The 15,540-nt window shown below is 38.2% G+C and overlaps 1 protein-coding gene across 7 annotated transcripts in view; it reads left to right on the top strand.

Annotated features, from left to right (window-relative positions):
* CSNK1G3 (casein kinase 1 gamma 3) overlaps nt 1-15,540 on the top strand; it is a 52,389-nt gene that overhangs the window by 16,027 nt on the left and 20,822 nt on the right. For all 7 annotated transcript variants that reach the window (XM_081930683.1, XM_081930681.1, XM_081930682.1 and 4 more), the window contains exons 4-10: nt 2,933-2,973; nt 4,971-5,040; nt 9,378-9,526; nt 11,152-11,386; nt 13,345-13,430; nt 13,524-13,608; nt 14,451-14,599. In XM_081930683.1, coding sequence (XP_081786809.1) covers nt 2,933-2,973; nt 4,971-5,040; nt 9,378-9,526; nt 11,152-11,386; nt 13,345-13,430; nt 13,524-13,608; nt 14,451-14,599 — 815 coding nt within the window. The remainder of the gene's footprint in view (nt 1-2,932; nt 2,974-4,970; nt 5,041-9,377; nt 9,527-11,151; nt 11,387-13,344; nt 13,431-13,523; nt 13,609-14,450; nt 14,600-15,540) is intronic.

Raw genomic sequence — 15,540 nt, 5'->3', positions numbered from 1 at the left:
ATTACAGACCAATCAGTCTCTTAAGCATCATTAGCAAACTTTATGCAACTCACTTACGTGAAAAGTTTGCGGACTGGCTGGAACAGGAGCACATCCTAAAGGAAGCCCAGGCTGGTTTCAGGGCACATAGATCAACTCTAGACCAAGGACTGGTATTGCAACATCTAGTGGAGAAATACACCTCAAAGAAAGGAGGCTCCCTCTATGTAGCCTTTATAGATTTCAAATCAGCTTTCGATTTGATACCCCGGCACAGACTTTGGGAAAAATTAAATGCCACAAACATCGATAGACGTCTTTTGCTTCTTATCCGTAGACTACATGAAAATACTCGGATCCGTGTTAGATGCGACCGTTATGGGAACCTATCAAAGGAAATCCAAAGTTTCCATGGTGTCAAGCAAGGCTGTGTTCTTGCCCCTATTCTATTTAACTTCTATATAAACTCCTTAGTCGGAAAGATGGAGGAAGCACGTACTCATCCCCCAGACCTAAATAATATACCAATCCCAGTCCTTTTGTACGCAGATGATGCGGCACTTATTTCCTTCTCTTGTGTGGGTCTAAGAAAACTTTTACGAGCTCTTACAGAGTATTGCGAAGCTGAACACCTAATAATAAATTACACTAAATCAAAAATTATGGTGTTCTCCAAGAGAAAACTCCGACATAAATGGAAAATTAATAACCAACCTATTGAGCAAGTAACATCTTTTAGATATCTTGGAATAATTTTTGATGAGAAGGGATCTTGGTGCCATCAGATTAAGAATTCCATTGTAAATGCGCAAAGATCTTCCAGAGCTATCATAAGATTCTTTTACAGAAAAGGAGGTCAATATGTTCCTGCTGCCTCCCAGGTCTTTGTTGCAAAAATACTTCCACAATTGATGTATGGCACCCAGATATTTAATTGTCAAAAACTCAAGTCCCTGGAATCTGTACAAACTAAATTTTACCGCTCCCTACTAGGGTTACCTACCTGTGTCTCCAACACAGCCATCAGGCTGGAGGTAGGTCAACTCCCTATTAATGCCAGGATATGGATCCTGAAGATTCACTTCTGGCTAAAACTCATATTTTTCCCAGCGGGAGTGGCTCCATTGACTCTACTAGACCCGTTCCAGTCTAAATGGAGATTGTCGCTTTATGAAAAATTGAAGGGCCTGGGGCTTTCCCCACAAGAACTTATAGCCTCAGGTTTTGAAAAGGCTAAAAGGATGGTGAGCCAGCGAATAGGAGATGTAGAGCTTCAGGACCAGATGAGCAAGTTAGATAAATATCCAGCTATCCAAGATTATGGAAAAGGGTTTAATCTAACACCATATTTGCTGGATCTACAAATCGCAAAATACAGGCGGGCGTTTACCCTTACCAGATTTGATGTACTGCCATCTGCCTTACTAAAGGGCAGATACGAGGGCACACCCTATGCTGAACGAGTTTGCCCATGTGGTCTGAAAGAGGTGGAAACGGCTTCACATGTGTTGTTACACTGCGACCTTTACGGGGATATTAGGTCACTGTTTATCTCCCCTATCGTTCAGAAATTTCCAGGTCGATCTGAATCTCAGCGGCTGAAAATCCTACTAGGAGATAAAAACCCAGAAGTAACACTGAAAGTGGCCAAATTTTCTGCGGCTGCGATCAAGCGGAGGGCATTAGCTGTAAAAAAGTAAAAGACTTGACCCCTGGACAAGCCCCCCCCTTTTTTAAGTCTATACATATACTGTAGTGCATATATGTGTATGTGTGTGTGGGTGTGTGGGTGTGTGTGCATATGAGTATTGCTTTTATGTATAATTTTACAATTTTTAATTGACACCATTATTCCCTTTGTAAACTATTGTTGTTTTTATGTTTTTTCTGGTCTATGACCGTAATAAATTCATTCATTCATTCATTCATTCATTCATTCATTCATTCTTCAGTGGAAAAAAGTAACCCCTCCCCTGTTGTTTAGGTAGAACTCTTCAATCCTTTAACTACCTTTTGTGATATCTCTATATAATTTTAATTAAAGGGCAGCTAACATATTAGGGAAAATTGTGTTGATATGAGTTGTAATTAAACACTTTAATCAAGGCTTTACAGTTTAAGAGGGTTATAAGGTCATTAACTTGTTTAGGTTTGCTTATTGTTCGTACTGGAATAATTTTCAGAAATTGTTTATGGTTGACTAAACAATTAATAAACATTGCATGCTCAGAATAATCAGTTAAGCTTCTTTAAACTGTATTGTATTTCATTGGTTGCATAGTTCATCATTGTGTGTTAATAAAATGCAGATACGATTATACAGTTACTATGCCTTGGATCCTAAATTGCCCCTTCATTTATGTAAGGCGGGGGGAGGGCAACTTGCAACAGATTCCTGTGCAGCCCTGTAAACCATTCCCAATTCTCATCCAATTTCCAAAATAGATTTTATAGCAGCACTGGTGTCTGCAAGTGGGGAGCAAAAGATCCCCCGTTCTGTGATCTTAGTTTCATTCACTGAATGAAAGCTAGAGTCTAAGCCTGTGTTTAGGTAAGCATTGTGATTTTCTGTGTGGTGTGATTTTCTGTGTGTGTAATTGTTAGTTCCCATCTGTACAAACTAAAAGAGGCTTTACTTCTTAAAGTAACAATTTTCAGTGCTGAGAGATAAACAAATAGCTCAAGGAACAAGTGTGTGTCTGAAGCTGTCAGCTGCTGCACATTGGTTTTCTTTAACTAGCTTTATTGTATTTAATAACCAGTGCGGATAGATAGTATACTAATAAAATGTTGATTTTTCATGGTCAATAAGAGTTTGACAGACTTTACATATTGAAGCAAATGGGCAAGTTCCACCAACTTTTTATTTCAATGTAGATGTTTTGCCATCTATATCTATATATACATATTACAGAGGTGTGAAATCTGACATTCTTGTTTCTTATCTTTCAAGGAAAAAATTTGTATACAAATGAATATGTGGCAATTAAGCTGGTAAGTTGACATTCATTAATAATTACAAGCTCTTAGATTTTCATTAACTAAATAATGCTTGCTTTCAACAAGTTGTATCCAAAATGAAAGAGTTACAGGCCTTATTCAGAGATCGCACAGTTGCCAGCTACTTCCACTTTTCCATGATACAGCAAGTCATTTATTATTCAGTATACCAATGGTTAAAATACTTTTCATCAAACCTTTTTGCTAATATGTATAGTTTAATATTTTCAAGCTACTTGTTACTACTCAGATGACTGGCTCAGCACTGGCTCAGCACTCCAATGGGCCCAGCATTTCAGATTATCTGGGTAGTTTCTCTCTGTGCTTTGAAAAACATGTGCAACCTTTTAAAATGTGTAATGTTTTACAGTATTATGTTTTTAGTTGTGCTGAAAGCCACCCACAGTGGCTGGGGCAACTCAGCCAGATGGGCAGGGTATAAATAAAAAAATAATAATAATAATAATAATAATAATAATAATAATAATAATAATAATAATAATAATAATAATAATAATAATAGACAATATGGCCTATGCTTCTGCTGACCCTTTCTAGTCAATCTTGTCATTGGGTCAAGAGAGCCAGCATTTCACTGAAGATCTGTGTTCTGCCCCTTGTAGTATTGTTACATATTTTCTAAGCTTTTTGGTTGCCTATGATTTGCTCCTGTTAAATACTTTATTTAGTGTTACTGATCTTTATATTTCAGCAGTGTTACTCTACATGACATTGTATCTAATGCCTTGAGTTTTGGACGTGCACATATTTGTGCACCCCCCCCCCGCCATTGTTAATAACCAAAGGGAAAGCACAGACGCTTTGATTTGTCCCAATTGCCCTTGGCATTAGCTGTGTGATTAAAATCTGGGGAGTTTGGCTGTGAAAGGAAATCATCTCTGTCTCCCTCTTCCTCCACCCTTTTACTGAAGTGGTGTCTGGTGAAAAGGTGGACTAAAAGATATTTAGAAAAGGGGAGTGGAGTGGTCCTCCCTGTTTCAGAGGATCAAGGAAGAGAAAATAAATACTGTGTACATTGACCTAAAGTGAGATTTTTATGTTGGGGGGGGGGGCACTCAAAACAGTTGCTTGCCTTGGAAGAGGGATCACTTAGGGAAGTTACTATTGCAGTAGGTGCATGTTTGTGCCCATATGCTTTTCCTGGCTGCTAGTAGCTTGTGTTCCTTTGAAACTGAGATTTCTGCTCCTGTAATTGCTAAATTAACAGCACCTCCTGACATTGGATATATTTTAATTCTGCCTTTGGCATCCAGTGTTTCTTCCTAATCCCAAAGAAACATTTTTGAAATGACAGTTCTATATGCAGTATGGAGTACAAATTAAATGAGGTGTAAATATTGTATTATCCGTATTGCACTGTGATAAACGGGTTTAAGAAAGTAAATATTGTCAAAGTCTCTTTTGGTTGAAAGAAAATTGGAAAGATACTTCAAGCTTTGACTGCTTTACTCTTGGAGGTGAACAACCATTCTCAGCAGATCTTGGTCGCTTGCCATGACCCATTTGTCGCTGACTCACTGACTACGGAGGTTAAAAGTAGAGATAAACGGAGATAAAAAGAGAACTTATCTTTTGTGGACACAACTCCTCTGCTACTCCTCCTCTGCTGCTCAGCATAACCCGGTCTTCAAGGCGGCGTTTCTAATCAGCAGCAGGCTTTCTCAGCAGAAGGTTTGAGTATCCTTGTTAATACGTATATTGGCCACGACTGGCCAACAGTAGAGATAAAACGGTTAAAAACTTCTAGCAGAGGTAAAATAATTAAAAGTCTAATAAAAACAGCTATAAAAACGGCTATAAAAGGCTGTAAAAGGCTGTAAAAGGTTTGTAATCCAGGAGGGTTCACGGAGGAGAAGTTGTTACAGCCGCCATCTTGGAAGGGAGCCTCCCTGGTCTTCCTTCTTCAGATAGCAGTCGTATTGTTGCGTTGAGAACTTGACTTTTAAAATCTAAAATCTTGGTCTCTTCAGGAGCCAATGAAGTCAAGAGCACCACAGCTGCACTTGGAATACAGATTCTACAAGCAGTTAGGATCTGGTGGTAAGTATAATTATCAAGTTGTAGCATAATGTGAAGTACTGCAATAATGAGGTTATAGATTGGTTAATAAAAGTCCCACAATTTGATATGTAAATATTTGTGCATTTTATCACACACAAGTATATTTAATGTCATTGGTTTATATTAATAGTCACAGGTACTTGCTACACAGTTCATTGAAGCTACATCTAGAATTAGCCTGATGACAATTTTCCGTTGAAATCGCTCAGATTTCTTTTACTCTGGCCAGTGTTCAGCATATGTGTTTGCCCTATGGAAATACATTTTTCAGAGGAAAAACATCTGCCAGTGAAAGTTAGGTACCTCGATTCTTGTAAGGCTAGTTTGGAGAAACTGTTGCGGAGATTTAATTCCATATTGCAATATAGTATATAACATTCAGTTTGACCTTACGTGAGTAGTAGAAAATGTAGCTCAGAGACCAAACTGAAATACTTTGGTGAGGCAGCTGTGTTTAGAAAATATGCTTCTGCTGTTCTCCATGACCAGAACTGGGTGCAGACCTTACTGGCTGTCTTCCATGTGTGTATTTTATGCCTATCATTATGGAAATCAGTCATAGGATAAGGTGCTACACTGTAGCTTATAATAAATTTAGACAGTGCTCCTCTTTTGATAACTTCTACCCTGCGTATCATAAGAAAATGCACCAACCCCCCCCCCCCCCAGGAATGACAGGAACCAAGAAGCCAGGAATGCAGGGAATAGAAAGTGTTTGCCTCATACATTTGTCGAGTCTGAAGTTCTTAAAAATCCACCTGGAATCCACTGAAATAAAGATGTCAAAACTAGTGTTCTGGGAGCAGTAGGAATTGGTTGTTCACTCATTTCTATTTAGTTATGCCTCACCAAATCTCTTGCCACTTCTTTCAGTACTGTTTAGTCTTCATTGTCCTTAATTATAGCGGTAACCCCTGAGGTAGTAGGTTTGAATAGATTGAAATTATATTGCAAATCCAATACGCTGCTATGATTTATGTAAGAAATAGTATGCCAAAGAGCTTTCTTACAGGTTTTGCATCAATTCCATGTTCTGCTTGCTGATGTTGCATGTTCTCCAAAACCCAAGATGACCAACATATATCAAAGCGTGTTTGAAAATAAAGTTTCTCGTTTTTCTTTGTTGCCCAAATTGCAGTAGATGAATGCCTGGCTTGCAAATCATATTAAATTGGAGTTGAAATAAAATGTGGTTTAACAAGAGCAAGCAGAATGCTGGTATACAATCCTGAAATTGCAGGCACTTCTCTCTCCACTCCTGCTGTGCTGGATAAGAAACAAAGTCATAGCCTGACTTGTTGTTTTGGCAGAACCTGGTTTCATGGTTTATTCACTTGCTCTTTACTCATGGTTTGTTTTGCTGTTTTCCTTGCCAGTGTGGCAGCAGCAGGAACTGGGGAAAACCAAAATGCCTGTGATCTAGCAGCGTGCACCAGCATAGTCCTTGTTCACATAAAACCACATTTCATTTTAACTGATTTAATGAGATATGAGAACCAGACTAATGCAACTTAGGTTGCTAATAATTTTCATCTAGAACAAGAGCTTAGCGTATGTACATGACAAAATTATTTATGACTATATCTTCTATACTGCTGTTACAAAAGAAGATGTCTATTATAACTGATTGCATTCATGTCAGACTTTTAGTTGACATTGTTAGGAGAATTGTTGGCCGCCTAAATTTGAACCACAGTAGTGAAGCATCAGAGGGCATTGTTTGTTGTATTTTCTACTATATTTTGATTATGTTTAGTTCATAGTTCTGTGAACAAGAAACTGGATGTTAACTTTGACAACAAAACAGCTTAATATGATAAAGTACTTTGTATATATTATTCAGTAGAAATGTTTTGCATGTTGGTCATTAGCAGCATCCTCTATCTCTATGTATCATGTAGATAGATTTCAGACACTTTCCTAAACTACTTGGAGTTACTGAGGGGGTCTGTTCTACAAGTCTAGCACCCCATACCATAATTGGGCTTTAAAATAAAGCCAGCTATTGGTTTCAATAAGAAGTTATTTTCAGCCTAAAACCTGCTGGTGGGGGTGGCACAAAGAGTGGGTATTGTGGGCTGGAAGGGGAGGATCCATAGGCTCCATCCAGCCCACTAGTTCCCCAACTTTGTTGTGGTGGGATGAAAGCAGCATAGTGATACTGGTGCAATATGGGTAAGCTACCTTTGAGGATACCCCCAAAGCATCAAAAATATCCAATGTAGGGCATGTGACTGAAACTCTGTCTTCAGCTACTAGAACTATAGAATTAGATTTGAAAGGCTTCTCGGAGGTTATCTAGTATAGTACCCTGTTCAATGCAAGGTCTGCAATGCAGCATACAACTACAGCATCCCAGACAGTTGGCCAGAAGCCTTTTTGTTTGTTTGATGTACCTGGTACCTGATCTTGTCAGGATCCATTTCTTGATGTCATTAGGTTTTGGCCAGCACCAGTAACAAGTGCAGTGTTGGATTCTCATGAGCAAATATCACTTGGCTCCCAGCTGCTGCTTTGATGCATGGGGAAGCTCACCTGATTTGGAAGGGATTTGCTGCCAACAGGGCCTGCCTTTCTGTGAAGTGTCCTGTGTCTGCAGAAGACATTGCTGCTGCTGCTTGCTGAGTAATGGAGCATTGTTAACCCAGCACACATTTTCCACCTATTGCAAGATAGATGAAAATGCCCCATATGACAATAGGTTTAGGCTTATTCTTGATTTTTCAGCTCCACTTGATGTAGAAGTTTGTATATGTTTTGTAGCTAGCTGGGTAAAGGTTGAATGGGAGAAAAGCAGGCAATCTCTGGTATCTCTGCACAAGCTGTTTCCATTGCTGAGCTTCGATATTTTCTTTCAACACTGACAGAGGGATCAGAGAGAAAGGAAGGGGAGGGGTAGCTGAAAATAGAGGTCACAAGTAAAGTATACCACTCCCACTGATCCCCCCCCCCCCGCCCAAGGCACTGCCTACGTTTGATTATGGCACTTGATTGTTTTCCATGGGCCACAGGCTCTTCACAGAAAACATGTTCTCTGAAACATGCTTTGAATAAAATACACCACAAATCATTTGTAGCTTTTTCTTTGGCCAAGGAAAACTGGTACACTACGTTAAGGGGCATTAGGAAGCACTATAACTTTACATATCTGCTGTTGGAAAAATACAGTTTATTTGGGGTCTTACAGCATTTTTTAAAATAAACACAGGCATACAGCTTTTAGTCCAGATTTTGAACCACTATTGATAGTAATAACAGATAGATGATGATTATAGTAAGAGATGCACAGGCATATCTTGTTGATGTATCCCTGAGAATGAACAATAGAATAAACTGCCTATATCCATATGGTGATAGCCAACTTAGATTCATTTATTTCAATGGGTCTGCTCTGAGCATTATCTAAAGCTGTAATTGCAACACCATTTACTTCCACGCAAGTGCCATTGAATTCAGTTGAACTTATTTCTGAGTAGACACGGTTAGCTGCATAACAGTGCGGGCCTATCGCCCATATACCATTGCATGCTCTTCTAGATAATGTTTCATAAAATTGCACTGGGATTGTTTACTTTTCAGAGCTGCTGGCTCAAACCAGATAAATGTTTTAGGTCTGAACTACACATGTTCTGAAAGAGCAATGTATTATTAGATTCAGGTTAGCTTGATTGATCTCATGCACTGTGAAGTGCTTATTCTTGAGCTCCATAGATACAGTTTGTGGGATTTAGAAATTTGCGGAACCTTGGTTCTGTTGTAGCAAACAAAAGATGATGGACAATGTTCAGTATAGACATGGGCAAAATGCTAGAAATTCTAGCATCTTCTGGTAAAAATACTAAAATTCATTGGTTGTAACTTTATATTTTATCTTGATGGCAGTGGTGCATGACAACCGTTAAGTAGACAATGTGCTAGACTTTGCAAGATACCATAAGATTGGGCTTCATAAAGTTCATTGTGTACCTTGTGTGTGGATGTTTATCTTGTAATTAAGTTATTGTGCACAATTGCTGGCAACCTGTCATAGCAAATAATTAAATACCAACATTTAAGTCTGCACATTCCTAGGATTACAAAACCTAGTATTTCAGTATAATATTTCAGGTACAGCCCAAACTACAATGAAAAGGGAGAACTTAAGAATTATTTAGTGAATCAAATATTTCCTGCAACAAGAAACTTAATAGTGATAAGTAGCTTAAAGTCTGTGGAAATCTTTGTGTAAGATAGTCTTAATTATTCTCCAGTTGAAATGTGAGATGGTTCTTGGAACAAAAGTATGTTGAAATGACTGTTTCATTTCATTTTCCCAGATGGAATACCTCAGGTTTACTATTTTGGCCCTTGTGGCAAGTATAATGCTATGGTGCTGGAACTACTGGGACCTAGTTTGGAAGATTTATTTGACTTGTGTGATAGGACTTTTTCTCTAAAAACTGTTCTTATGATAGCCATACAGTTGGTGAGTATACTTCTATTTTCTTTTTTAAAATAATGGTCCATTCAGTATTAGCTGGATATTCTTTGAGCAAATGCAGAAAGAATGTGTCACCTGGTTGCTTAAAACTTTTTAGGGTTGTTTTCCACTGTATTTCTCTGTGAATGGTACTGTTAGATGTCATGAAGACAAAGGGTTGGCTATGGAGGTCCTATGAGCAGAGTTCTAGTCATTGAAAGAAGGGCAGATGATTCACACAGATTCCACTAAAAACCTACTTCAAAGTGTTGGAAGAACCTCTGAAATATTGTGGAAGATAGCTGGAGGGAGGAGGGGGAATCAGCAAATATTGCCTCCCATCCCCCTTTTACTAGAGACAACCTCTGCTTTTCACAAACTCCCCTTTTGTTTGTAGAGGAGCTACTCTGGATCCAAGCCACATCTTTATACTTAACTAAACACATTAATAAACAAACCATTACCTTTAGACCTAGCATGAAATATAATTGAGGATGCTGTATGCTCACTGATGAAAAACATTTGAACGTAGAAAATCTGAACTTTGTGAATTATATTGCTCTGTCTCTGTTATTCATGGAAAGGACCAAATAGCAATGCAACTGCTCCCCCCCCCCCCCCGTTTACAAACTATTCTTCCACAGGAGTCCTCCTTGGACCTTATCCTGTCTGGGTTTCTGAGTTTTCACTTGGGGCTGTCTTCATATTTCAGGCTCATTTTAATTGTTGTACTACCTAGAAACTGATTTTCAGCATGCTACGTTCAGTACCAGTTTCTGCATTATGTAATTCAGGTGCAGATTTTCATAATATTTTGAGGTCTGTTCATTCAGCACTCATTTAATTTACAAGGCAGTGCTGGGGTTCTATTAAGCAGGTTTGAATTCTTATCAAAAATCCATTTTCTACACAATAAATTTTGCAGCCTTTTTCTAAAAATCAAGTTTCCTTTTTCTGAGAAGTGTTACACACTCATCTTGGCCATTTTTTCCTTAGGTGCATTAAAGTTTAAAAGTGGTTGCCTAATAATCTTAATGGACAGAATGCAAGCACTACTTAGTTTAACAAAGAGTAATTGAAACACACACAGTGACTCAGCACTAAAAAGCAAACGTGTGTACTCCCGAAGAAGTGAACATTGCTGCTTTGCTTCTCAGATGTTTTGCTGCTGTGTTGTAGTTTGGCTTAACGTGTTATCAGAACATTGACTCATGGTTCAGGTCTCCCTAGGCAAACCATCAATCATAGATCATGAGGGAAAGTTTTGTTACAGTTTGTAGCTTGTCTGGAGACAGCCTGGATGTAGATGATGTATTAAACCAAACCATGGCTTAAGTTCAGCATAGAGCAGCAGCAAAATGACTGGGAAGCAGTCCATGTTGGGAGTCCATGTGTTTTGTTGTTCGTGCTAGGCCACTTAGCTGCTCACTAGTCATAAAAGAGTGCCTGCTGTTGCAGCCTCAACCAAAGCTAGAAGTTTCAATGAAAGAAGAGCTTCCATTTTTATTTTGACACATGAAGAAACATGTTCTTCCAAGACAGAAAAGATATAGCAATTTTTTGTTTTTATTTGTTCTGCTACTATAATTCTGGTAAAAAACAAACAATCTTTCTTTCATTCTGTTTAATAGATTTCTCGAATGGAATATGTTCATTCAAAGAACTTAATATACAGAGATGTAAAACCTGAAAACTTCTTAATAGGACGACCAGGAAACAAAACTCAACAAATTATTCATATTATAGATTTTGGTTTGGCAAAAGAATATATAGATCCAGAGACAAAGAAGCACATACCATACCGAGAACACAAAAGCCTTACAGGAACTGCTAGATACATGAGTATAAATACACATTTAGGAAAAGGTATGTATTTATTTTTAGAACACAAACTTAACCAATTCACTAGAATTCTGACCAGCTCTGTGCATATTAATCACTTTTGCAAACGACCTGTTTTTGTAGCTCAGATAGGCTTTATTTGTTTTATCAAAGGGTACTTGAGCATAAAAATACTTGCTTTTGTGTTTAAGTAGTGGACTTGAGCAGCTTTTGTATGAGGAAATGTTACAATGTATGGGGCTTTTCGTTTTAAATAAAATACAAGTAAGGTGGACTTAACCATCCAGGGGTCCTTTATCTTTTTACCTTTACCTATAGAAATGTGTAAAATTGAGTGGAGAAGTAGAGATATTATTTTTCTTTCTTGCATCATATTAGAAACCAGAGTCAGGCAATCAACCTGAATGGTGGAAGATTCAGAAGAGGCAAAAAAAGTAATTCTTCACACAGTGCATATTGTTAAACTATGGAATTCACTGACATAAGACGCAGTGATAGCCACCTATTTGGATGGCTTTTAAAAGGGATTGATGGAACACATAGATGGGCTATAGATGGCTGCTAGTCCAGTATGTCTCTAAATACTAGTTGCTGGGGTGCATAGTGAGTGCATTGTGCTCGTTTCTTGCTTGTGGGCTCTCCATTGGCTTCTGGTTGGCCACTGTGAGAACAGATACTGTACTACGTGGGGCTTTGGACCATACCATCTGTACCTTTTCATTTTGAGTTATCTCTTTTTTTTCTTTCCTATTCCAACCATGATGGCTGTGATTCATCATACAACTCAATGCTAATAGCAACTGTTTTGTAACTTTGTGTCCAAGATAGCTCACGCTACAAAATTCGAAACAGATACGGTAAATATAACAATAGAAATGAAACAATCAAAATAAACAAACCACTATCAGTGCTACATAAAAAGAAGCAGCAGTAAAGATCCAGTTAAGTAAAAGCCCTGGATAATTAGTGTGCCTCATAGAGCTCTGTGGAATGAGTTCCAAAAATGAAGGGCTACCACAAAAAAGTGTCTTATCCCCACTTGTCAATTGCCTAAACTGAGGGCAGGGACACCTATAGCAGGATCTTGGAAGATTTCAAGTGAACAGGCAGCCTCTCATATGGTTAAATGTGTATCACTGTTTTAAAGGTTGTGTTCTGGAGGATGTGGCTTGCTTTTTATTCTTTTGTAGAAAGAGAATAAACCTCCTGGATCCCAACAACTCAAAAGTGTTTTAAGAACTGCAGAAGGGGCTTTCTCTTTGACTTGATCTAGAATTTGTGTAAGACTGGAATCATGGCAGTTTCACAAGTGCTTTCAGAAGCCAATGTATGTAGCTCTCTGCTTTTTCAGAAGGGAGAACAGTGTGTTGTGGGCACCTTTCACAATACAGCCATAAAACTGGGAGGAACTTAAAAGCGGTGTTCATAGCTATTATTCTCCTCCCACTCCCTGGTCCTGAAAGGGTGCTGTGAGCAGTTTTGCATGCAGCCTTTGGAAACTCTCCACACTTCCCTAAAAGAAAAAAAGGTGGCGGGTGCAGGGGAAGAGAAGCACATGTTTCTGAAATCAATAGGCAGAGTTCATTTTTTTGCATTCAGGAATATGGAGAGCTGGAATAGTGTGTCTTGGCTTTCTAGAACACAACTCTTGCAGGTTTAAGCCTCCATTATCTTGTTTGTTGCTATAACATGGCAACAACACAGTCCATTTTCAAAGCAAATCTTTTTTACTTAAATATATAATTTAATTAGAGCAGTAGGAGTTAAATTTAGACTCCATATTCCCACACTTTTAAAGGCTTGTTAAGTAAAGAATAATTTGTTTTCTTACCAAGATTTTTTTTTTTTTACCTAAAATTATACTTGAGAAAAAGCTGTAGAACATAGCAAATATATTTTTGTAGCTGTGCATCTTGTATCATTCCTTTCGTATGAACAAGTTCAGAACTTGGAGTCTTAACATTTTAACTTTACTTTTCCAGAGCAAAGTAGAAGAGATGATTTGGAAGCTTTAGGTCATATGTTCATGTATTTTTTAAGAGGCAGTCTTCCATGGCAAGGCTTAAAGGTAGTGTGCCAATTATTTGAATTTTGTTTGCTCAAGTATTGTCATAGTTTCATAAAATATTTCTGAAGCAACTCAATATCTTTTCAAATTTAGGCAGATACACTGAAAGAACGGTATCAGAAAATTGGAGACACAAAGCGAGCAACCCCCATAGAAGTACTGTGTGAGAACTTTCCAGGTAATCATTTCTTCTGTAAAAGAACTGTCTGTATAGAGTTGACATTGCCAAATTTAAGTTGCTCACTAAATTAAGTTGCCACACCATGGTCATATTTGTGATGTCAGTCGTGCATATTTTCTCTTGACTCTTACCTTCATCATTTTGCTTTAATTAATGTTTAACATATTGGTGAGGAAATAGGTTTCATTGTTTCTTGTGCTTCCCCACATTTTTCATTTGCCTATTATGTAAGAGGAACTGTTGTTTCTAATAGATTTTATGAAGCTGACCATGCAATTGGTGGCTGGTAGACATGTAGTGAATTCATGAGGGAGATCTCAGAAACCAACTATGCAGCTGCCAAAAGGGCTTTCATCGCTAAGAGTCCAATATCCCATATTGAGAACGATCTCACAATTGGCAAAATATTTGGCTATGAAACATCTTACAAAACTTGTGGGGTCTCCAAAGCTGATAACCTTAATAAGCATCTGATAGGGTATTTCGGGAATGCACCTCCCTGAAAAGTTAATACCAGCCCTTTGAACTGTGCCTGGAAACAGACTGAAAGGTAGTGAAAATGACAAACCACTGGGACAATATGATCACATATTCCTGTCTTGGTCAACGGTCTTGCTGACTTACTTGGGACAAGCTGAGGTTTCTGGGCCATTTTCAAAGGCAGCTCCCACATATAGTGCATTGTGTTTTGTTCAGTCAATTGCCAAAACATAGTCCCCTTTTGTGCACTAAATTCCAGTTTGTAAAAATACTTTTCTGTATTTGAAAAGTAAATTAAGGATTAGAGTAGCAGGTCTCTGTTTTTACTGATATTTAAAATTATTTGTTTCTTCATGTAGAGGAAATGGCTACATATCTTCGTTACGTGAGAAGACTAGATTTTTTTGAAAAACCAGACTATGACTACTTAAGAAAGCTCTTTACAGACTTGTTTGATCGGAAGGGCTATATGTTTGATTATGAATATGACTGGATTGGTAAACAGCTGGTAAGTGTACAGTTTAACAAGTACTATTCTAATGTCCCTGAAACTCATGACAGAATATCTGCTAGGTTATAAGCTACTTTTCTGCAATATAGCAAATACATAGAAGAGACTCCATTGTATTCTCTATTACCTTAATTTTTTTCCTGAAGCCGTAGGCAGATATTTCATAGGACCTTTCTCTCTTTGAAAAGAACACTTGGGTTATATTTGTCTTGCATTTTGAGTGTGTAGAGGACACTATTTACTCTGTAAGCAGGACTTTAGCAGTAGGAACTGCAAAAGCTATATCCTGTTTCACATTCCTTTGTATATATCTACCGCTCTGTTATGTTTGGTTGGTCTAATCAAGGGAGCCTAATGAGGTCTTGTTTACAGAAACTAGCTCTGAAATCCATGTTCTTTAAGTTTGACAGTATGGTAGACTATAAAACACATATGTTTAATCATATCAGGGCAACTTGTTTGTTCTCATAAGCCACAGTGTTCACAGTACGTTAAATCCACAAAATTCAGATAGGGTTAAATGGCAAATGTAACTTGCTAGTTGTTAGATGCCTCTTGCTACACTTGCTACATTTTCTGATGTAGGACATTAACTGAAGCAACTATCAAGATAGCCTGCATTTAGCCTTCCAGTAAAATGATCTGTTTTACTTCCTGGTAATAAGTTTAAACTGTGTAATGGAAGTGTACTTCTGACGTTTTGAAAACTTGCTCTAGTTGAACTGCCCTCCCTTCTCCCGCTCCTTGCCATCTTCCATTAATTGCCCTGTGGGAACGATTCCAGAGAAGAGAAAAAGACATCAGGAGCTTTTTCTGTTCCAGCTGGACTGTCCGTTTCCCCCCACTTCTCAGCTGCCCCATGGGGTAGAACCTTGAGATATGCTGAGGTTGCTTGTTGTGCCCCCTCTTCTCCAAGTGTGCATTTCTGCTGCTTGTGT

Source organism: Podarcis melisellensis (genome assembly GCF_964234715.1).
Source record: "Podarcis melisellensis genome assembly, chromosome: 11".
Lineage (NCBI taxonomy): Eukaryota > Metazoa > Chordata > Lepidosauria > Squamata > Lacertidae > Podarcis > Podarcis melisellensis.
The sequence above is the reverse complement of the archived record's forward strand: the minus strand, read 5'-3'. Positions and strand labels throughout refer to the sequence as shown.